The 23,504-nt window shown below is 44.4% G+C and overlaps 3 protein-coding genes across 5 annotated transcripts in view; 1 reads left to right on the plus strand and 2 right to left on the minus strand.

The window, feature by feature from the left end:
• Positions 1–112: 112 nt before the first annotated feature.
• Positions 113–2,152, minus strand: LOC110191332 (uncharacterized). Its single transcript, XM_020962168.2, has 3 exons — positions 1,753–2,152; positions 1,085–1,615; positions 113–1,024 (listed from the first exon to the last, which is right to left on the minus strand). The coding sequence occupies exons 2-3, from the start codon at positions 1,271–1,273 to the stop codon at positions 113–115; spliced, it is 1,101 nt and encodes a 366-aa protein (XP_020817827.2). The 5' UTR covers positions 1,274–1,615; positions 1,753–2,152.
• Positions 1,797–4,177, plus strand: LOC110191317 (uncharacterized). Of its 2 annotated transcripts, none has more exons than XM_020962138.2 (2): positions 1,797–2,005; positions 2,634–4,177. In XM_020962138.2, exons 1-2 carry the CDS (start codon positions 1,925–1,927, stop codon positions 3,348–3,350), a joined length of 798 nt encoding a protein of 265 aa, XP_020817797.2. In that variant the 5' UTR covers positions 1,797–1,924; the 3' UTR covers positions 3,351–4,177. The 2 variants fall into 2 exon arrangements, with proteins under 2 accessions (XP_020817797.2, XP_086687833.1); XM_086831707.1 differs by having other exon boundaries at positions 1,848–2,547.
• LOC110191316 (uncharacterized) overlaps positions 3,911–23,504 on the minus strand; it is a 30,421-nt gene continuing 10,827 nt past the window's right edge. Inside the window, exons 1-5 of one of the 2 annotated variants that reach the window (XM_020962136.2) lie at positions 20,904–21,426; positions 7,240–12,150; positions 6,396–7,176; positions 4,877–6,315; positions 3,911–4,815 (exon numbers count right to left, since the gene is read on the minus strand). In XM_020962136.2, the coding sequence (XP_020817795.2) occupies positions 4,910–6,315; positions 6,396–7,176; positions 7,240–11,208 (6,156 nt within the window). In that variant the 5' untranslated portion in view covers positions 11,209–12,150; positions 20,904–21,426 and the 3' untranslated portion in view covers positions 3,911–4,815; positions 4,877–4,909. Of the gene's footprint in view, positions 4,816–4,876; positions 6,316–6,395; positions 7,177–7,239; positions 12,151–20,903; positions 21,427–23,504 lie in introns of those variants that run through there. The other variant, XM_020962135.2, reaches the window with a different exon arrangement.

Here is a 23,504-nt window from a genome sequence, read left to right on the forward strand (position 1 = left end):
ATTGGTAAGCCCGGAAAATTTTGGATGTTAATAGCTAAAGAGAGAGGAGAGTTTTAAGCTAGTCAAGCCTTTAAATTCCAGACATGCTGAGATTGAACATCCAAGATACAGCTTAGGGATCAATGGGAGGCTGCGTGGGAGCGTCCGTTTCGTGCTTCTTGTCGATGACATCGTCAAGTGGAGCTTGGAGTCCCTCAGTGAGATTCTCAGACTTGGCTTCTGCAGTTACTTCGGCGGTGGATACATTATCTGTTGCTTTATCCTCACTCATCAACACTATTTCTTCAGACTTGGAGCTTTTCTCGGAGTGATCTATCAATGTTCTCGGTAAATCTGTAAAAGATTTGATATCTGAAGGCATTTTACAAAGTTGTAATGCTCCGTCTGCCTTCCAAAGTTGAATTTCCTTTACTCCCTCTTTGTGAATTGGATGGGGCAAGGCCATATTTATGGTGGCATTGTCCAGTTCATCGATAATGGCGTCCAGGCTTTTATATGTACTAGTTTTGGGCGATTCATTTGGATCGTGAAACTCGTCACCAAGATGGATTGGTTGTAGCTTTTCCTGCGACTTCTCAAGCAATTCCTTCTTTGGATTATCCTTGAGGCCATCTTGTTTCCGCTTTGATTGCTTAGCTTTCTCTTTATTCAGTTTGTCCTCGTAATAGCTCTTGAAGAGCACGGATCGGCCTTTTTTTGTTTCTTGCACCCCACGCCTTCGAAATTTTGCAAATTTATGGAATAAAGTGAATTTCGGAAACCTTCTGCGTTTGCGGATTGTAGGTTTCTCGTCACCCTTGGCTGATTTATCGGGTTCCTCTGGTGTCTCCTGCTGGGTAATTTTTTCTGGGAGCTGGATCACCGATCCTGGTAATATTGAATCCAACGTGGGCTGTGGTGGTAAGGTGTCCCCTTGTCCAAGGATCTCGCTTCCTTGATTGCTTTCCGAATCAGTCTTAGTACTGGAATCGTCACTGGCCGCAGCTTTGTCCTCCACAAAGTCCTTAAAGAATCGATTCCAGGTCTGCAATAATAAATGAAGCATTATTTTATATATATTAAAAGTTCATTTTGTAATACTTACTCCATGGATCGACCTGTGGTCCTGCAGCCACTTGGAAAATAGTGATTCCATAAACGAGCCCTTCGCAGTAGTTGGAAGCCCGTCTAGTTTCTGTCCACTGGCGCCATCAGGTGTCGTTGAGGCGAAGCTCTGGCGTTGGACTCGGTGCGAGTATAGCTGTAGGAGTATGCGACCGGTGGTCCACGCCATATTAAAAGAAAACCCTCAATTTAGCTATTTTTATGCCAAATGAATAATTTAGATGGTCGCCTCGAAAATGGGTAATTTTTAGAAAATCATTTCTATGAAAGACAGGTTTCGCCTGGCTAAATGGCAAGCCTAAGTCGGTTAGCTGTATACTACATATCGGGACTGTGCTCAATTACTGCGTAAAAGTATGCAAGTATACCGTGAAAGTATGCTATTAAACAAATGGGTATGAAAGGCCCTAAAGTAGTGCATCGTTTAGACTGAAAGAATAAACAAAAGGCGAATGTGCCCCTTTAAACAGTTGGGCGGGCACTGGGAAAGGCCAAAGATAGCCACTGCTTTCTGCAAAAAAATTTACAACATAATTTAGGTAAGAAAAATTACAAAATAAAAAAAAACAGTTAAAATTAAGATGCAAGCTCCGCTTCTTATTTTATAAAAATTTAAAAACCATGTTTAATTATTTCAAAACTGCTTACCTGGTAACTGACTCGGTCCAGTGTTAGAAACCATAAAATGTGGTGTCTTTTGTGCAAGGCATTTTTCAATTGGCACGATACGGTCACTTTAGCGAACTTATTAAAAAAAACTTTATTAAATTGTTTAGATATCTTTTGTAAATAAGCCAGGAGACTTGTTGGAGGCGCCACGATGAACCAGTTTCATACGCCCTCCTTCGGAGACGAAGTTTTCGAGCTGAATGACACTCCGGCAGAGAGTCCGACCCAGGCGGTAAGTACGACTGCTCTGGCAGACACCGAAGGAAGCCAACAAATCCGATCCGATTCGGAGGTTTGAAGGCGAGACGAGCCACCAGCTCGGGAAAACTCAGCAACAGTTTTCACAGCCGACCGCCCGCAGTAATTGCTGTGCATCGATGGCCGTAATGGTTTTATAATGAACAACAGATCGAAATCGCCGGGCAATCGCGTTTGTTTTGGCGACCAGCTGGACGAATGGACTCCCCGGCCGCATGTACGCACGCACACAATTGCAAGTGGAGCACACACCCTTCCCCCCATTTCGAGCGGGGGTTATCGTTTGGAGAGCGGGCACAAACGCCGCGTCAGCTTCTTATCAGCAAACGGCACGCACACACGCTCATACAGCAACGACAGAGGCGACGGGCAGGTTACCACACCGCACAGCACATAGCGCCCTCCCCCGCTATGCCCGCCTCCATCCAAGTGGACTGTGCTTGGGCGAACGATTTGTACATTAGTTTAGTTGTTCACTCTGCGAGTGGGATTGCGCGTCAGATGAAGAAGTTTCTAGTGAGCTCCCTGGCTTCGGGCCGGATCGGTCGGAGTTGTGAAAGGCAGCCGTCGCTAACAATGCCTCTGTTCTCCCTTTTTTCCAGTCGCGGAGAATGCTTAGCCTGGATCACTCCACGTTGAATGACGACGATGAAGACGAGTACGACACATATGGCGGTGGCCAAGGTTTGGTGGCCCAACAGCACCAGCCGCAGCAGGAGGTGCTGATTCCCCAGCAACAGACACAGGTACAGGCACAGGCACCACCCAAGCCGCTGGCGCCGTTTGCTTTGTTCTTCCGGGACACTGTGACGGCCATCAAACAGCAGAATCCCTCCTGCTCGCTGGAGCAGATGCAGGTCATTGTACAGACCATGTGGGACTCCCTGGATGAGACCCAGAAGAATGTGTATACTCAGCGGCACGAGCAGGAAAAGCGAGACTATGTGCGTCTCATACGAGACTATCGCCAGCAACTGTCCGAATCAGAGGCCACGTTGGAGCTAGAAACTCCAGCTGTTGCTATCGCTGCTGTGGCTCCCAAGTCAGAAGTGTGTAAGGTGGACCCGCCAGAACAGCCACAAGTGGAGCAGCCGCAGGAACCGCCGCCCGAACAGATCCAGCTGCTCAGCGAGGCGGCCAGGGTGCAGAAGTGTACGCGGGAGCAGTGCAACAAACCGGCCATCATCAATCCCGACTGGGAGGACGAGTACTGCAGCAACGAGTGCGTCGTCATCCACTGCCGCAACGTTTTTAACGAATGGGCGCTGAGCATTAAAAAGCCCGACCTTGTAGCAGGTGCCCCTGCTGCCACCGACTGAACCCGGTCCTAGGCTAAGTCTAGACTCTAGATTCTATATGTAACTTGCACAGCTCCCCCGGTTTCGTATATCGTTCGGGTATATAAATACGAAGAAATGCGAGAATGCGCGATATGATAATTAGTGTACAAGTCCCAGTTTCGGTTGTAATTAGCAAATGTGCGGAAACGGAATGAACGCAAGCCAAGCTTTTTTATATTTTAACTAATAATAGATCACCACACATAACGATAATGATTGTAGAAAAGAACGGAATAAAAATAGAATACGACGAATTTCACTGCACCGGTGCTCTCTCCATCTATTTGTTGTTATCAGTGGCCAGATCCCTTTCGTAAGTGCGGAGACCAGCTACAGAAATATCACAGCTCAGAAAATGGGCTCATCAATGCACTTCTCACGTATTTGTTACGTTTATTTTGATTGTTGTGATTGCTCTCAATTGCAACTTTGTAAGAGAGAGAATAGAAAAGTGATTTAATTAATTTTACTTTGAGAAATTTTAGTGAAATGCAAACCAACTTTTCATTTAACCAACCGATAGAGTAAAACCCTTTTAATTTTATATGGTAACTTTTAATAAATACACACATTTATTACTTCTTGCACTTCATTATCAATATATCAATGCCGTTGCTTACAAAAACTCACTTTCGTTCGCTTCGTTCTAAGTATAATAACCGAAACTAATTAAAATGTATAAATTAATTGTATGAAATAATAGATTTATGTGTAAAATAGACGTTTCCTTGGTTGCCTTGCTGAAGTAATGCGCCATTGTGTTACGAGTACGAATACGAGTTAAATAAACAACAGTATAAAAAAGAGTTCAAGCCTAAAATATTACATATATATAGATCCCTCTTCTATATATATATATTTATCATCAAGCGGGGGTAAGAGAGAGCTTAGAGGAGAGACTTTAAATGCAGCCTGTAAAGCGCATAAAGCATACAGTAGGCCATCGCTGGTTCGTACTTTGAGTAGAGAGCTGGTTTTCGGGGGTATAAGCACATGTCGCTAGCATTTAAACGTAAACATAAAACGCACTCTAAATAATATCACCAAATACTTGTTTCATTTATCAGTTTTGTTTTCTTTTTCCTTTTAGCAATTTCCCTGGCCTATATATCCGTCGCTCGTCGTCGCCTTCCTATCATCGCAATAAGCTAATATATATAGTTATACTTTAAAGTGGGCTGGGTTAGGTTCAACGGCTATATAACTTGTTTCCAACTCTGGTTTGGATCTCGGGGACTTTTGGGATTGTTAATTATCTCGGTTATCCGTTGATAGTAGTAACATCTTCGCATTAGTATTCGTTATCCTTCAAATGGGTTCCTGCGGCAGCTGCCTATGCTAAATTATTGACTAGTGTTGCCTTATGGGACGTTTACGGTTCGGGGTTCTGGTTGCTGGATTCTATGGACTTCGGCTTCGTTTCTGGGGTCATATTTGATACAACCTGTGGATAGAAAGAAGCGAATTAGATTACCGGTGTAATCCATTCTCTCATGCTTACTCACCCCATCATATTGATGCTGTTGTTCCGGCTGAGTTTACTCTACAATCTGCAGTTCGCTGATATCCAGATCGGCGCTGTCTTTGCAGAAGGTGCTCGAACGCTCTAGCTTGGATTCTACGCGCTCCTTGGGCGCCGGCGCCCCGCCCTCCATCTGGGCATCGATGAGCAGGTCTAGCTTCTGTTTGACTGCCTGGGCTGACTTGTAGGATCCATTCGTAAGCCCGTTAGTGGTGGTTTTGGTGGTGGCCACTCCATTGGACACCGCCGCTGTGGTCTTCTTTAGATGCAGCGTATTGGGTCGTCGGGTGGGTATGCTGGAGGGCAGACTGTTGCGTAGATTGTGCTGCTGCAGCATGCTGGTCACCGCGGAATGTGAGGAGGAGCGCAGGGGTCCGGCCGAAGCGCGCAGTTGCACCTGCTCATCGCCCGGCGCTTCGGTTTGCTTCTGTTGCTGCTGCTGTTGCTGGAGCTTGTTCTTCTCGGCCCGCTTGGCCAGGATTTCGCGGGATTTGGCCGAAAGGAAGCTGTGGCGTCCCTTGTTCGGTGCTCCACCACCGCTGCCATCTGTTCCACCTGCTGGCACTGAAATGGAGCGCTGCTTGAACAGCTCCCGGGTGGAGAGCGTGCTGCTGACCGAGGACAGGCGACTGGCGGCCGACTTGGTCGTATGCACGGAACTGGGACTGGATCCATTGGAGGCCACCGCATTGTGCTGTTGCTTCAGCTGACGCGTCGACTTGTTGCCCACGGTAGAGCCACGCTGTGTGGCTTTGATCTTGCCCGTGATATTTGCCTTTCCGTGGCCGTTGAGCTGCTGTACTCTGGCCAGCTTCGAACTGCCCGAGAGCGACTCGTGTGAGATCGTTTTGTTGGTGATGACCGAGCTCTTCATGCTCTCCGCCAGAGAGTTCTGGTCGGAGGAGTACCTGTCCTGTGGTCCCCGCGAGTTGCTCTTGGCCCTACGCGCCGGCGAGGCTAGGCTGTCCATGGAGAGATTGCTTGACTTGTTGCCCAGTCGAGCTCCATTCTGCTGCACTCGGCGAGCCGCTGGACTCGAGTTCCGTGAGCTGTCGCTGGAGGAGATGTGCAGATTCTTCGCTGGCGCCTTTCTGCCACCATTGGCTGGAATACTCGAGCTGGTGGCACTGCGAACTGGTCCGGCACTGTGGCCATTTGTTGCTGCAGCCCTTGGCTTGCGGGGTTCCAGGTAACGAGGTCGCACCTCTGCCAGTTTAGTGGGTGCCAAAGCAGTGGCAGCGACTGTCTTCGCTGGGGCAGCAGCCTTGGATTCCGCCGCTGCCGGAACTGGCTTCTTGTGCGTCACCGGAGGGGCCTCCGACTGGGTACGTCGATGCAGATTCAAGCTGTTGCGCTCCGAGGCCACCTGAGAGCTGGCGCGATGTGGAACATAGGCCCGGGAGTTAGACTTGAGTATTTTGCCTGTAAAAGATGTGCAAGAAAAATGTACATAAGTAAAGAAGAGGTATTAGCTTCTATAGGAACTATGGAACAGGGCTTACTTCCTCCCTCGCGGGACTCGTGGTTCGCTTGCACTCCCCGATCCGCGGTCTGGACGTGACCAGTTGCCGCCTCGTGTGTTTGCGTGGCCTTGTATAGCTGCGCCTCCTGTGCGTGCGCTCGTTTTGTCTGCGCCTGGATGGCCAGCTTAATCTGCACGAGATCCTGGCTCCGTGAGTTGCCACCGAAGGAGAACGCCTTGCCCACCGGCTTGCCATTCTGCCGCTTCATGTCCAGCGGCTCGGTGAGACGGGCTAGCGTTTGAATCTTCTTGCGCAGCTCCAGGTCCATGCGCTGCCAGGCTGTGACTCGCATAGCCCGTGAGCACTGCCGGATGAGACACTGCTCTACGGCATAGACGAGAGCTCCTACCAGCCGGATATACTCAGGCTGCCAGTCCAGCTGCTCCTCTTGCAGACCCTGCAGCTCGCGGGCCAGTTCAGACTGACCCAAGCTGGATGGCATATGGATGACCTTGGCCTGCAACACCGTGTTCAAGCGGGTCACACGCTGATAGCTTCGGCAGGCCTGCTCCGGAGTCAGTTCAGCGGCCGTGTGCAACAGGAGCGTCTCCAGGCGTGGAATGTGCCGGCTGCGATCGTGGCCTAGCGACAGGAAAGCGTCGCTGGCAATCAGGCTGGCGAAGTGGTCACCCACGTAGGCGTAGGCAGCGTCCAGGATGTCGCGCACCAGCTGTTCGCAGACGTGGCCCCAGCGGTAAGCCGAAAGCTGGGCCAGCAGGTGGTCGCAGTCGAGCACCGTGTCCAGCACTGTCTCGGAAGTCTGGCGAGAGAAAGGAAACATTCAGAAATAGATAACATCAGAGTCCTCCAGGGGATTACTCACCAAGTAAGCGACGATCTGCTGGCGACATCGTCCCAGAATATCCGGCGGCAGTTGGGCAAACTGCCGCGTGGGCCACACCTTCAGATAGTGGCGACACGTCCAGCGGAGGCACTTCCTGTATAGGTCGTCCAGAGCATGGTTCAAGGCCACAGGCAGGACCTGCAGGATGCCGTCCGTGCAGCCGGAGCACGGCTTGTGGAAGTTGTGGCAGTAGTTCGTCTTCAGAGCATGGGAGGTGACTTCCTTGAGACCCTCAAGACCCAGCAGATCTGCTAGGGCGGCCAGCTCCATCAGACTGATGCCATCTGGCGGATGCGACGCCCCCGAGTAGATGTGGCACAGCGCAAAGTGCACAGCCGCATAGGAGTAGCCCTGCAGGGAGACGACGCTCTGGGCTCCGTGGCCCGCCAGCATGGCGGCAAAGTACTGACAGCGGGAGCGCAGGATGCACTTGTGCGCGCGGATTCGACGACCATGCACCTCCACCAGCATGTCCGTGGCTATCTCCTGCAGGAACATCTTGAGCAAATCCTCTCCTAAACGACGGGGCTGCCGGCAGCTTAGCGAGGACTCATCCATGCCCGATCGGCTGAAGCTGGAGGCGAGACTCGAGTCTGCACTGAGATCCGTCTGGATGTAGTCCACCTGTTGCTGCTGCATTTGGCCCTGCTCCAGGGTCATGTCGTTGGGCAGCGAGTTGGAGAACTCCTTGGAGAAGTTGGGAAACAGGCGGGAGAGGCTCCTAATGTTGTCCACCGAGTTGGTGAAGTTCTGTAGAGTGTTCCCTGTGGATCGGGTCATGGCCCACGAGTGCGGACGCGCTCGGTTTTCGTCCCGGTAGAGCCTCTGGCCCAACTGGGAGCTACGGTGGTTATTGCCCACACTCTTGCTCATCGAATCAGGTGACTGTAGATCGTGCTTCACCGGCTTGTCCATGTCCGAGAGCTTGACAAAGCTGGAGGGGATCTGGGAGGGCTGTTGTTGGGCCTGCTGCGACGCCTGTTGCTCACCGTGCTCGTTAACCGTTTCCAGCAGCTGCTTCTGCTTCTCGATGGTTGCGTGTAGGGACTCCATGGTGTGGCCATTGCTAAGCGCCACCGTAACCTGCTTCTTGGGCGAAGCCGTCTCCTTGGCCTCGATAATCGTCTCCATCACGCTGCTGGTGCGATTGGAGCTGCTGCTGGTTAGCTGGATGGACACGGGCAGTGCCACCAGTTCCGCCGCCTGCTCCTTGGCCAGCTTCTCGTCCTGTTGGAAGGTGAGATCATCCGTGTCCGTGTTGGAGGCGGGCGACATGTCTTTGGAGAGCACTCCTTCGGTGACCGAGGCCAGACTCGACTTGTCATACGTCTCATTCAGCTGCACATCCCTTCGGCGTTTCTTGATCCTGGTATTCTGGGCATGGGCCTGCTCCTCCTCCGAGCAGCTGCTTAGGCCGGGATTGGAGCCACTGAAGTCGTCGTATGGCGACACAGAGCTGTCAATGGACAGGGAGGACGCCTTCGATATAATGGGCAGCTTGTCGATGATGCTCATGAGGCCCGACGACGACGAATCCGTTCCTCCGTTGGCTGTGAGACTGATGGAACGCTTGCACTCATTGCCTGTACCCGGTCCCGATCCGTTGTTGCTCCCCCAGCTGTGCCGCTTGGCGGGATCGCTTTGCTGGCGCTGCTGCTGCGACAGACGACGCAGGGCAGCCACTGTCAACGGAGGCTCTAGGTTGCACCTGTAATCTAGAGATTTGCTCTCTCCCGAGGCTACCGGTGCAAGGTCCTTTTGGTTGGCACTCTTGGCCATTAGGGTCTCCGTGGAACTGGCACTGGACTTCATCACCTCGGTCTCGCCGGCTCTTCGCTGGGGAGTCGATGAGGAGCTCAGGGAACTGGACAGCCGCTGGGCCAGACTGAGAGGTTCCTTGCGCCCATTGGAACGTGGGGTCTTTTGCTCCCCAAAGTCAATGAACATGCTGAATATGTTCTTTGGTTCCGGCTTGGGTTCCTCCCGGGCCTGGGCCAGCTCTCGCTCCTTGCGCTCCTGTTCCTCGTCCTTGCTGCTTTGCGAGAGATCTACAAAGAATCCCGCCGACTTTGGAGCCGTGTAGGATTTGCTTAGCTGCGAAGCAGGCGTCACTCCAGCTGCAGGCTTTGTTGCTGGCTGCTCCTGCGGCTTCCTGTCCATATCATCCAGGGAAACGTAGAAACCACAGCCGCTCTTGTGCGAGCTGTTCGAGTCGGAGCGCTCACGGAAGCTGGAGGTGGTGCTACTGGTGCTGCGTCGTCGCTCCGGGCGGCAGTCGCTCATGTCCACCACCCAAGAGGCAATGCCAGACACTGGCTTCCGCTTGACGCGCATTTCCACGCCAGCAATCTCTGGATCCTCGGCCAGATCCTCCTCATCATCATCCTCATCCGCCAGCGGGCGAGTGGGCGCAAAATCCAGGGACACGAAGCCCCCGGAGACAATCGGACAGGTGTCCGTGCGCCTCTTGATGCTTGGACTCTCGCACTGCTTTTCCCGGAAGTCCTCGATGGACGCACCGCCCGAGACAATGGGATTGGCCTCGTCAAACTTGGAGCTGCGCTTGGGAGTTCGTGGCAGGGGCAGCGGCGAGTCGGTGGCATCGCTGCAATAAGCTCCCGAGTCCCTGTGATGTGAGAGTGAGGAAGACAGTGTATAGTCACGGTGGATCGACGAGTTATTACTCCCAGCGGACGCCGGCTCGATGTGCACCATGGAGTTGTGCGGCGTTGAGGCCGAAGCGGACACCGAGGCACCCTGGTGGCTCCTGCCCTGCTCCGACCACACTAGACTCGGAGCCGGACTGCTGGAGGAGTAGTCTGTGGTGTAGCTGAGATCGGGATGGTGCTGGCTCTGACTCTGGTGATGTTGGAGCTGGTGGTGTGTGAACTTGGGGCTGCTGCCCAGTGGATGCACGCTAAAATGCTGGGCATTGTGCTGGAAGCTGTAGGGAACGGACATGGGCGCTGCCGGACGTTCCTCTGCCGTCTCTTCGGCTGCCTCCTCATGCTCACGCTGCTCCTCCTGCTCCTGACTCTGTCGACCGGCTTTGCACCTGGCAAAAGCCTTGTGGAACTGCTCTAGCTGCTGTGTGGGCGAGGGCTCAGCCTCTTCTGGCTCCACCTCCTCCTGCTGTGGCTCTGGTTCTTCGTGAGCATGGCCATCGAGACTGGGAAAAGACAGAACCTCGTCTTCGTCCCTCAACGAGGAGGCGTCTATGAAGCAAGCACTGGTACCGGAGGTCGATAGCGGCTGATCCCGTTTCTCCAGATCCCTCAGCAAGCAGCTGGCGGTGATGCCCTTAAAAACAGAAGGCGTCGTGTTCTCTGTGTTCTCCTCCGGCTCCCCCTCTGGTGCCAGAACTGTGGTGGCTGCTGGATACATGGACTCCCAGGAACCAGTCTCCGTTGACACTGTCGAGGTCTCCATGCATACGATCTCCTCGTTCTGGCGCTGTTTCTCCTCCTTGGAGGGCGGCTTCACCTTGCTGGCACTGGCACCCTCATAGATCTTATTGTCCACGGTGAGGCCACTGCCCGAGGGCAGCACATCCGCGGCAGAGACGGCAGCTCCGTTGCAGTCGGGACTGGAGACGGGCGAAAAGGTGTCACGCTCCTCACCCAAGTCTAGTTCGCAGGTCTTGGCTGATCCTGAACCCGAACCCGAACCGGAAGTCGAGCCAGGCTGATGCTGCAGCTGTGAAGCTCCTCCAGGAGCAGGACGCACTGCGGCCGCCGCCCGGCGTATATCCTCGCTGTACTGCGGCGCTGAGGAAGACGAGGACGAGGATGAGCAGGCAGAGGGACTGCAGGCACTGCTGCCACTGCTACTATTGGTGAGATTCGAGTAGTTCGAGTGATTCGGCGAACTGGCGTCCACCTGCTGGTCCAGCGAGCGGCCGGTGACCAGGACGGGTGCCTGTTCCGGCGACAAAGGCGATGCATCCATCGCGGGGGAATGGGGTTCCAGGAGTGGACAGTGGAGTGAGTGGAGAGTGGAATGAGTGGCTTCACTCAACTCATCGACGCTTTCCGGTCTGGGCGCAAACCAAGCCTGGTTATGCTTCGCTGCCTGCTGAATGCCAAGTGGTTCTCCTCCTCCTTCTTCTCTCCTTGTTTTTTGTTTTGTCTTCTTTTCTTTTAGCTATCTTTGCAGTTTTTTGTTGCCGTTGTTTTTTGTCTAGGGCCACATGCTGATGATGCCACGTCCCCCTCTCCCCGCTGCAGCTGCCAACTGTCAAATTGTCAACTGTCAGCGCGTGTTGGCAACTGGAAACAACAACAACAACAGTGGCAGGCTGTGAAATCGATACTCAAGAGTGTTAAGTGCACGACAGCTGGATCTCTCTTGAGCTTACTGCTTTTAAGGCTGCTCTCTCTTGAGTCAATCGTTGCGTCTGCTTACACTGCTTTGCACATTTGCCTGCTGATTAATCCTCGAACTGCTTGCTTTCTCTTAGATGAATTTCAAGATCCTTTGGTTCTCTCGAGCTTAACTCTCCTCTTGCTCCAGAACTGCTTACCACTACACCTGCCGTTCACTCTCTTTAATTATATGGTGCATTGGCTTCCTCTTCATTTGCTCTTGAATATCTGAGAATGCTAATGAGGGCCAGATCTGCTATCTCACTCCAGCTCGTTGTTTTCGTTGTTCGTAGATTTATTCGTTTTCCCTTTCTTCATGTGCAACGTCGCTATTATTTCGTTTTTTGTTTGTTTTGTTTTTTTTCTGCTGCGTCTGCTAAAAGTTCACACTGACTTCTTCTGTAGCTTCGCTATCTTGGGGTTTGTTGTTGTTTTTATTGTGTTACTGCTGCTGCTGCTGCTGATTTATCGCCAATTGTGCCAATTGTTGAGACTCCACTGTTGCTGTTGTTGTTGCACAATTAAGCTGCAAAAAAAATAAGAGAAAACATGAATTACTTCACACGGCAACAACTACAAATAAATACACACAATCACACACACACACACATGGCAAAAATTATTGCATTTGCTTACTTTTATTTTATTGCAGTGCCTTTAACTGCAGCTAACTTTTTATTAAATTTTGTGTACTGGCAATTATTAAAAACTTAAGTCTCATTAAGCATTAAGTCCGGGCTTGCGAGACGGGAAACGTATGTATATAATTCAATAATAAATTACTGTCGTTTGGCTTTTTATACCCTTTGTAAGGGTATTATAATTTAAGTCAGAAGCTTGAAGGAGAAATGTTAATTTTTTTAAATTCTAAATTGAGTATGCGGGTTTTAAACGTAATAAAAACTAGCATAAAAACGTTTTCCGAATGCAAATTAATGTTATTTTTTCTTAGTTATGAGTTTTTTAACGAAACAAAATATGTGGTATATTTTCAAAGATTAAAATTGTCCAAAATGTTACAATTACATATTCTGTTAATTAATAAAACACTACCAGTAAATGAGGATTGACAGCTTTGAATAAATTAAATTACATCTAGTTCAATTGAACTCAAATATCAAATTAAATTTACGTATTTAGCCTTGTCTTTAGATTTTTTTAAGAGATGCCTCAAGTAGGTTATCTGCACCCCAGAAATTCAGCAACTTTAAACTATATACATAAAAGGTTTATCTGCTATTATATATCTATAGAGAAATAAACAACAATTTCATTAAATTAAGTTATTTATTTCCCCAAAAGACCGATGTACAATCGCTGCTCCCAGATGACGTCAATGCTTCACATCCACCCGGAATCGAAATCCGAATCTAAATCGTTGCCAGTTGGCAGCTCCCGGCTTTAACCCATCGGATATGGCACCTCCTCAACATTCAGCTATATATATATAGTGTATATTGTATATAACCACCCACCGCCCATTTGGAACACCAGAAACCAACCCTCAGAAACCGCATTCTACAATAGCAAAAGCTTGCCCCTCGACTTTGTTGTTTGCTTCCCCCTTTTTGGGGTCGGTCCTGAGAAAACATATAGAATTTCAATTCCATTCCAATTTGTTATCTCAGAAGCAAGTGCACATGCAAAACCAATGGCGCTGCGTTTGAAATCCGATACTGGAAAGCGGGAGGAATATGTTGAGGCCAAGTGGAATTAGTTGAGTAAAAAACTTGGGAACTCGGGCTCTGAAGCTGTTTACACAGTTTGGGAAAACGCCTTGAGTTGAGGATTTCAGCGAACTTACGCACAAACAATAAATATAATATACGATATTTATCCAGCAAATATTGACACAGTTCAACGAGAGAGTTGACAGAAAGGTGAGGTTTATTTATGGGAAATAAAACAGGCTACAACACCTTCAACAAAGAGTTTTATACTTTAGGCATGGGAAGTTATTAATATTCAAAATCATTTTTAAACTAAAGTGAGGTCTCTTGCGATCAGTGGTGCTTTATTTTTAGTTGACTTTCTGAGCTTTCTAATCTTAAAGTCTTGTATTGTATCTTATAATATCCCTTTGACGCATTCTCGAGTGTCAGGAAAATATTCAAGATTATAATAAACAAGGAAAACCTCTTGGGCTTGAACAAATTGCTATTTATTTGTATATATTATTATATATTATATCTCCAAGCTATACTCATTGCATTCTCCATTTAAATTTGCACACAAAGGCAAAAAAAAAAACAAATAGTTAAACATGAAAATTAATAAGCTACGTACTCTATCGGGTGTCTCCACCTCTATCGAGTGGTTAATCATGCAAATCGTGTGTCTGTCTCTCGGGTAAACAAACAATGGACTTGTCTCGCGTATATAGAAGAATATATAGTAAATCAATCTGTGGACAAAGATCGATCGCTCTCTTGGTCTGTTACACTTTGCCAGAGATCGTATCTTCAGCAACTCCGACTCTGAAACAAAGACATTTGCCAACCGAACTGGAAACAAAGGCCAGGGCATCGAGATTGTGTCCCCAGTTGCAAACAGTTGCAATATCCAGCGGATAAACACACGGCAATTATGTAATTTATGGCTCACTCTGCCGATATGCAGTGGCAGCAATAAGAAACCAGTACCATAATCAGCAGAAGGAAAACGGAAAAATAAAAATAAATTCACTTGTAACTCGATAATTGCACGTTCTGTGGCCCCCAAGGTATGACTTCATATTCAAGTTGATGGAATCCATGCATAACATAATATTCCATATACGGCAAATGCTGATTTATTTAATATTCCACACGAAATTTATGTAATTAAATGGTTAATAGTACACTTTAAACATTTAACGATAGCCATTGAGGTATGACTTTAAAATCATAGTTTTTACAAGGCGGAAATCTATAAAAGATTTTCTTTTATGGAGAAGAAGCGTTTTAATAGCAAAGTAAAGATGGGAAGAGATTTAATGATGAATAACTTTTTTAAGTATATAATTCCATATTAAGATCTGAAATCATATTATATTTACTTGCATTTCAAACCCTTTACTAATAATTTTAAGGTAAATTATTAATAGAAACCATCGTTTATGGCAAGTGTTTGTTAGGATTTAATATTTCCATCAAGGTATGTTTAAACATTTATGGAATCTATCCTATTTGTAAAGTATAGAAAAAACGCCCCCACATTAAAACCTGGCGTTACTTGGCACCCTGAAACACCCATTTATCGCTGGCAGATACCAAACAAAGGTCGGCATGAGTAATCCAAGGCCCAGAACAACGCCAACCAGCCACTAGACAGACGGACCAAGTCCAAACAAGATATTAGCTGTCGATAGAGTGAATAAAATAAAATAAAATAAAACGATCAAGAGACGTCGCTCCTCGCTGATTTGAATCTGTTGCCAAATATGGGCGCAACAAGTTGACGATGACGACAAGTTTCACGTTGATGACGACCCAAAGCTAAAGCCAAAGTAATACGGAGAAATCTGAAATCAAGCATGTAAATTGTATAGATTGTATAAGAGAGGTTCTGCTGGAAATGGAAAATGTACGAAAGTCAAACAAAACAATGCCTCGCACCAGGAAGAGTGGGTAGAACTTTTGAAGTTTAAAGTCAAAACACGAGAAGATTGTTAGATTTAATTGGCCCCTGGAGCGAAGAGCTCACAAGCGAAAGTTGAAAGGTAAGAAGTTGAGTAATTGTTATCGTTTTCGAATATGTTATAACAATATATTCTTATATATTTTCTATTGAATAAAATGAATACTAATCCTTTAAATCCTTTACGAGTTAAATAAGAATATCTGCTATAAATAAGTTTTCTATATTATCTTTAATTTAATTTGAATTAATTAAATGATATGCATCGGGTTTATCTATGATTTTGGCTTCTAATTTATTTAAAAACCCAAGAGTATGTCACTATAATTAACTTGTTTTATCAGGCAACGTAAAGTTATAGAAAATATCTTGGTTTATTCAACTCTCCTCTTAACTTATATAAATCTAAATCGTTTGCTTTATTCTCTCCGTTATTAAAAATATTCTTTTCTGTTTTGTTATACCCTTGCAAGGTATTATAATTTTAGTCAGAAGTTTGCAACGCAAAAGGAGTCAAGATCAGTAAGTATCTATGACCAGTAAGTAACTATGATCAGTTAGTAACAATGAACAGAAAGTATCTATGAGCAGTAAGTAACTCCGAACAGTAAGTATCTATGACCAGTAAGTATCTATAACCAGTAAGTATCTATAACCAGTAAGTATGTATGATCAGTTACTAACTTTGAACACTAATAAACAATGACTTGCAACTTTTGTAACACAACACATATCTGAGACGTGGCCGGCAGCAGTCACTTCGTTCCAGGGATGTTAGAACCAGTTGAGAATCATATGCACAGATGTGCGACATTTGTTTTGGAGCAAATTTAAGCTATTTGAATGAAAGTATGGAGTTATATTCTATATAATATTACTAGTATATAAGTCGGAGAATGCCGAATCGGTGGACTATATATATATATATATATATTTATATATCTGAACAATTGGACGATTAATAAAACTATGAGCAGTAAGTAACTCTGAACAGCAAGTATCTATGCGCAGTAAATAACTCTGAACAGTAAGTATCTATGAGCAGTAAGTAACTCTGAACAGTGTGTATCTATGAGCAGTAAGTAACTCTGAACAGTAAGTATCTATGAGCGGTAAGTAACTCTGAACAGTAAGTATCTATGAGCAGTAAGTAACTCCGAACAGTAAGTATCTATGACCAGTAAGTATCTATGACCAGTAAGTATGTTTGATCAGTAATTAACTCTGAACAGTAAGTATCTATGCGCAGTAAATAACTCTGAACAGCAAGTATCTATGAGCAGTAAGTAACTCTGAACAGTGTGTATCTATGAGCAGTAAGTATCTATGAGCAGTAAGTAACTCTGAACACTAATAAACAATGACTTGCAACTTTTGTAACACAACACATATCTGAGACGTGGCCGGCAACAGTCACTTCGTTCCGGGGATGTTAGAACCAGTTGAGAATCATATGCACAGATGTGCGACATTTGTTTTGGAGCAAATTTAAGCTATTTGAATGAAAGTATGGAGTTACTCTTCTATATAATATTACTAGTATATAAGTCGGGGCATGGCGAATCGGTGGACTATATGTATACATATATATAGTTGCCATAGCAACGATCGGAAAATTTTATGAAAAAATATTATAACTCCTTCAGTTTTAAACAAATTTGCATCAAATTTGATACATAGCCATTATATTATTGTTTTTTAACATAATTTATATTTGTGATCGAATGCCAATCCTTTGTTGTTTATGTATTAATTAAAATTATATACATCAAGTTTATCTATGATTTTGGCTTCTAATTTATTAAGAAGTATGTGACCCTAATAAACTTGTTTTATCCAGCAACCTTAGAGCTAAGAAGACATCTTAATTTATTTTGCAGACAGACAACTCTCCTCTCAACTTACATAAATCTAAATTGCTTGCTTTATTCTCTCCCTTATTGAAATATTCTTTTCTGTTTTGTTTTTAGTTTATTTTAATAGAAACAAAGACGACGTCAAGACCGGGGAGTGTGTGCCATGAATGTCAATGGCTCTGGCTCTGCCTCCATCCAGCCAAGCCAACCATCCGAAACCAGTCACCGTTTTGCTGGTGTGGATCCCATGGAGGAGGAGTGGAGCGTCGCGGTGTGGAATGGAGAGATACCAGAGATAGATAGAGACAAGTGACAAACGATAAGTTTATAAATGCGGCTACATTGTTGCCAGCAAACTTGATAGAGTAAAATATTTATATATATAAAAAAGAGAAATAAAACTATAGAGGGGGAAAAAAGAAAGAAATAATAATCATAATGGCCTGTATTTATAGGAGGAGGCACAAAGCGTTTTGTTGGGCGGGGACCTAGAGGTTCGACGATCGCTCCATGATTTTGCAAATCGATGGAGCTCTCCAAGCTCTCAGTCATAAAAGCCAATAATAGCAACGAGTATCCAGTCAACGAACACTCACAAATTGCCAAGCAAATTGTCCGCCAAATGATGAGAGCCTGCGGCACAGGTATTGGCACATGTGGAGCTAGAGATGGAAGTTGGCAACCATATAGTAAATCTCCATTTACAATCAAAATCTGATAAATGATATATTCGGGTGAATAAAGACAAGCTATGTACATTAATCGGTAACTAAATATGGGGAAAGGCAGAGTCTCGAAGACAAGCATTAGTTTGTAACCAAAAACCAAGGGGAATTGAGGTTTCCCATTAAACATTAATCAGTTAAACATTTAAATCAGGTTTCAGTACAAACTTCATGAAATATGGTTGGTAATCAAATACTTTAACTGCCAGAGAGATAAGATTAAAAGACTAAATAGTAGCTAGCTACTAACAGAAGCTTAAAAACCAGCAAATAATATTTTTATATACATAAATGTATACCATAAACTAAAAGTACTCCATTTGTACCAAAAGGGTTACAAATTAGCAACAACAATTGATCATGACATGGCTAAAAATCAGACCCTAATCGAAAAATCAATAAGGCATTTAAAGAGACAACAGAGAACTGCCTCAAACATTAATGGCTTTAATGCAAGCTTTATTGGTTTGAAAAAGAAGGACTCTTAATCGAAAACCACCATCTCGGCCATTATCCTTTACACCTTTTGCCAGTAAACTGTTCCAAGGAAAATGCCATAAACCTCAAGGTGTTTACCTCGAAGGGATTACCACTCGTCACGCTAGCTCATCTCTAGCCATAACACCCGAGGAGGCTCCAGCTCCAACTCCATCGATGTGCGTTACCTGCAGAACGAGTGTGTGTGTGTGTGTGTGTGTACTTTGGTGTTTGGGGCAATTATGTGCGCCATGCATGGACAATCGCTGGCACGTTGAATAGCATTTGATGAGCGCCAAAATAAACCTTGCGTGCGGGCTAGAAGAGCTTGTGTAGAGGAAACCAGAATTCACTTTCGTCTGCGGCCCAGAAACCAAGAAACCAACAAACCGAATTGAGGCAATGTCTGAGAGTCCGACACTCTGGCTCTGACCACTGGCCACGAATATTTTATGGGCGGTTTGCGGGTGCTTGGGTGATTCGTTGTTGGCAACCACTAAAAGCCACTGGGCCCTGCCATGTGGGTCTTCCTTCAGCCACTTACTGCTGCACTTACAGCCAAGTCAAAGAGCCAGGGAAGCTAGCCAAAAAGCGAGGTTGCGAGGTCAGTAATGGCTGTGATTTAAAAGGCAACCCCCTTTTTGGGAGACTTTACACAGAGAAAAGCATTTAATAAATGCGTTTTTAAGTAGAACAATAAAGGGAAAGTGTTATATATGGCGCTACAAATATGTTTTTAAGTAGAAAACCTAAGGAAAAATGTGATATCTGGCACTGCACTTGGTATATCATTAATTTCAAACATTTGTTTGCCCTAAGCTTTTCCTAAATGGATGTGGAAAATTGATACTAATATTTCCAAGTGCAGAGCCCACGTTTTAGGGGCATTCCGAAGGACACTGCACGCCATTATTAGGGCGCCGACAGACCAACTCCGTGCCAAGTCAAGTTTCTAAAGGGAGTGACGTGGAGCTTGAACAGGGAGCGAGACGAAGTGACCCTGACTGCAAGCGAAACGTGTTAATAAATCAAAAATTAAATTAGCATCGCTGACGTCTCTCCATTGCGATCAGGCGGAAGGGCAATTAAAAATACAAATAAAGTGCAATTACAGTGTACATTTAGTGGCGCCTCCTCGTCAGTACTGCAGCGCTAATTAGCGGACTTGGGGGCTACCTCTTGGCATTGACTTGAGAGCCTGACCTTTCCCGACTCGCAGAGAGACTCAAGGAAGTGAACTGAATGGAATGGAATGAACCTCCTCCCCCTCGACATGCAAATCATTTCCATGCATACGATAATTGTGAGAGCCCAGCCACCACGCAGCTGGGCTTAATTCATAATTAAAGATCACGCAGAGTGCAAAGAGGCCGACGTCGTCGTTGTTGTTTGTTGGGTGTAATATCACGACTGGAACGAACAGTATTCAATGGGGACAATGCCACAGTAAACTAAACTAATAAAATATATAGCTAAATTAATGGAAGCTTAAATAAATTGAAAGGCAACTTCAAAACAACCGTCTTTCTAAGAAGTATTCATCAAAAATTTATATTTTAAATGAAAACTCTTTTAAAAACTCTCTGAAAAATCTGAGATTTACTCTCTAAAAAGTATCCTAAATACTAGTTTGGTGATAAATCTTTAAACTTCAAACTCAAAGAGTTACAACCTAGCCAAGTTTACCTGTAAATTGGCATAAACTTCAAGTACACCAAAGGCGACTCTTACAAACAACAAACAAAAAATTGATTTACGAGCGGTGGGGCGCCGTTTGTAACTCAATCAGGCGTCAAAATGTGTGTGCGGCCCTTGAAATCAAATGAGACGAGACCGAAGCGAAACAAACCGAAAAATCGAGACCAGTCCGTCATCAGATCCGTCAAAGTGTCGGGGCCCCAAGTCGGCCAAAAGCCAAAAGCTGAGACTGGAGCTGGAGCTGGGGCTAAAATCTAAAACCGAATCAAAAGCTGAAGCTAATGCCAAGCCAACTGTGAAAACATCAAGAGCACAGCTGTTCAACGATGTGTTTGTTCGAATATATAGTATAATATGTGCGGAATGTGATTATTGTGAAAGGTAAGGCGGCGATAATTCCTATCTCAATTCCAGAACAACGTGTTTTATTTACATTAAATTGAAATCTGAACCATCTATAACTACTATCAAATATATAAGAAATTCCAGAGACACTATATGGTATTTAGAGTATACATTTCAAACAATGAAATCAGTTATTAAATTAAACTGATTGATTTAGGTTTTAGATGTAAACATACTCTTATTTGAATTATTATTAAAACCCTGAGAAACAACAGTAGAGTTTACATTCTTGGGTTTAATATTATTTGCTTGGTATATTTAATAATCATATTGTATGTATTATTAAGAGTAGATCACTTTACCACCATATTTTCTTATAAATACACTCTTATTTATACACATAATAATATTCTTCACTATATCGAGAGCAAGCTCAATGCATTAATCCATTTTTTATGGTATTGACAGTCCATCTAAAGATCCGATTCCATTGGAATCTGTTCTCACGATTATATATTGTATTTTATATACTCTACATCCCACACACTGAGGAAACTTACAGAATATATTTGCATATACGTTCGTTACACATTAGCACTGAGCTTTGGCTTTGGTTTTGCATTTGGAATTTGATTTAATTATTTTATTATTATGATTGCCTTATAAGGTGGCAAACGGAAGTTTTTTTTCGGGGGCCTTCGGATTCTCATTCGATTTATAGATTTCGCCCAATTATTGGAAACACCGAACACACAGAGAATTGTTGCTGATTAAATACCAACACGTCGAAGCGCGAAAAATACAATTTTGACTTTTTTTGATAGCGCTGCTAATCAAATTTGCTTGCCGCCGTGTCTCGAGATTCGTTGGGACGAGGAGACACACAACCGAATTGGAGAGAGAGCGACAAAAGAAATTAATTTAGGTCTATTTTTTTTTTTATATTATGGCAATACGCGCGGCGACTACGACAACGACGTTTGTGAATGTTTAAACTATAAACATTTAAACAATCTTTTCGGTGTGTACCGCTCGCCAGCACCGCTCAAAACACAATGAGCAGCGGCGGGGCTCCACATTCTGAGCGAGCGAGCCGAGAGCAGCCCGAGGAGAGGAGAGGAGAGTGCTGAACAGTGGTTGTATACCTACAAGTCTTGCTCAAATTATTGTTTACGTTAAGACAGATATGAGAGTGTCGATACAGGGGGCAGTAATGTAGCGCCACCTTAGCTCCCTCCTTATCAGTACTTTTTTATAACAAACTATCAATTAATTAAATTAATTATAAAAATACTCATTTATTTTCTGCTACCTAACATTTAAAATATATCCCACTGTGCTTCGGCTAATGAGCAGAAGAGAAAAGAGAGTGTCACAGCCGCCGTTGCACTTTGAATGCATGGTGCAAGTGAGAGAGAGAGAGTGTTGGGGTAAGTGTGAGTGGGAGGGTTGGGGGGAGGGAGGAAGCCGGCGTGTGAAACTTTATGCAAATTTACCTACTTTATAATATAAGAGCGGAAAATTAAGCACTGGGGTCTCGAACAAATAGTAAACAAAAAGCCAGTGATCCATCCATCCGCCAAGCATTTCTGCACAGAAGAAAATTGTTGAGAAAGCTAGTTTCAACTTGATAATTTACTAAATAATCAAAAGATTTCCCTTACATTTATCATTTATTTTATAAATAATAAAATGTACATTCACAAAAGGCTTCGGCTTTAATCAAACGAATTAAAACACTTTAAAAGATATCGAATAACGCTTAAATTCAGAAACAGTTTTGTTAAATCATTAACTAAGTATTTTAGTATCCATTTAAAAGGTGTAAACGTTCAAAAGGGTGTGAACTTTCTCAACAATAAAATATATGCGAAACTTAAAACAAAACATAAACATGTTTTGAAATGGAAATAAACATTTCACAAACAAGTGGCAAAAGCAATTTGGAATATTTCCAAGCTAAAAACATATCAATATCTATTTACTAGTGTCAAGCGTAAACATTTTGTTAAGATAATAAATTTACATTTTTCATAAGCTGGAGACTGGCTAAAAAAATGTAAATTTGTATTAGATGTTTTTAAGATATGTAAAATATTTTTTAACCCTATTGAGATGTTTGAATATTAATTTGGCAAGCCTTCAAATAACTTGTATCCTAAATAAAAATTATATCACTTAGCTTAAAATCATTGTTAAAATCATCAACAAAGTCATTTCAATTTGTAAATTATATTTTCCCTCTTTGTAAACAATAATGAATTAAATTTTAAATGGAAACATGTAATACATGGGATGTTTATAAATGAATTTCTGTTTCTCTGAGCAGTTGTATATCGTTCTTATTTCCCACTGATATGAAAGGCAAATTATTTTTGTTGGTGAACCTGCCTCAATTTCAGTTTCGTAGGCCCGACGCGATATAAACAAAGCAAAGTCGACGATGATGTGCGAAAGTTCAATGCACGTTGATTACACAAAATATCAGGAAATCAGAAAATCTGAAAAAGAGGCAACACAATTTTGCTGGCGGCAGTTGTGGGACAGAACAAAGCATTCCGCTTCGCTTTTGTTGTAAGCATAAATCACAATTTTATGGCATTTCCACGCAACTTGGCCAACAGTTGGCAGCTTTTTTTTGGAACGTGCCTTTCGTTCTGGCCACAAAAAGTATAATTAACATTTTAAAATGAAGCTACACCATTTAGGAAACCAAATCTTCATCTTGGCAAACTATTTAGCTGACTATAGACCTTAGACACATGTCGCGCAGTGTCTTTGGGCCAAGCCAAAACTCACTCACTCACTCACTCTGTTCATATGCAAATTTCAGCCCAGCAACGGAGAAAAAAAAGAAACAAAGTGTCTGACAAAAAGTTTATTTTGCAGAAGTAAAATTTTGTTTTTCTTCTTTTCGTCTTTTTTTAACGAAAACGAAATATTTATGACCTCGAGGCGACAAAGCAAAAACAGACACCATGCATATGCACATCCACATGCCCAGCTACCAAAAATACATCAGCAGAAAATAAACAAAAAATAATAAAAACCAAAAGATGCACAAATGTGCAAGCTGCTGCCACTTTTCCGCGCAAAATATTCCCTTTCCTGGTAGTTGGAATTGATGAATATATAATACGATATGTTTTCAATGCAAATTG

The sequence above is a fragment of the Drosophila serrata genome, unplaced genomic scaffold (assembly GCF_035046125.1).
Source record: "Drosophila serrata isolate PLE 108 unplaced genomic scaffold, ASM3504612v1 contig_2, whole genome shotgun sequence".
NCBI lineage: Eukaryota > Metazoa > Arthropoda > Insecta > Diptera > Drosophilidae > Drosophila > Drosophila serrata.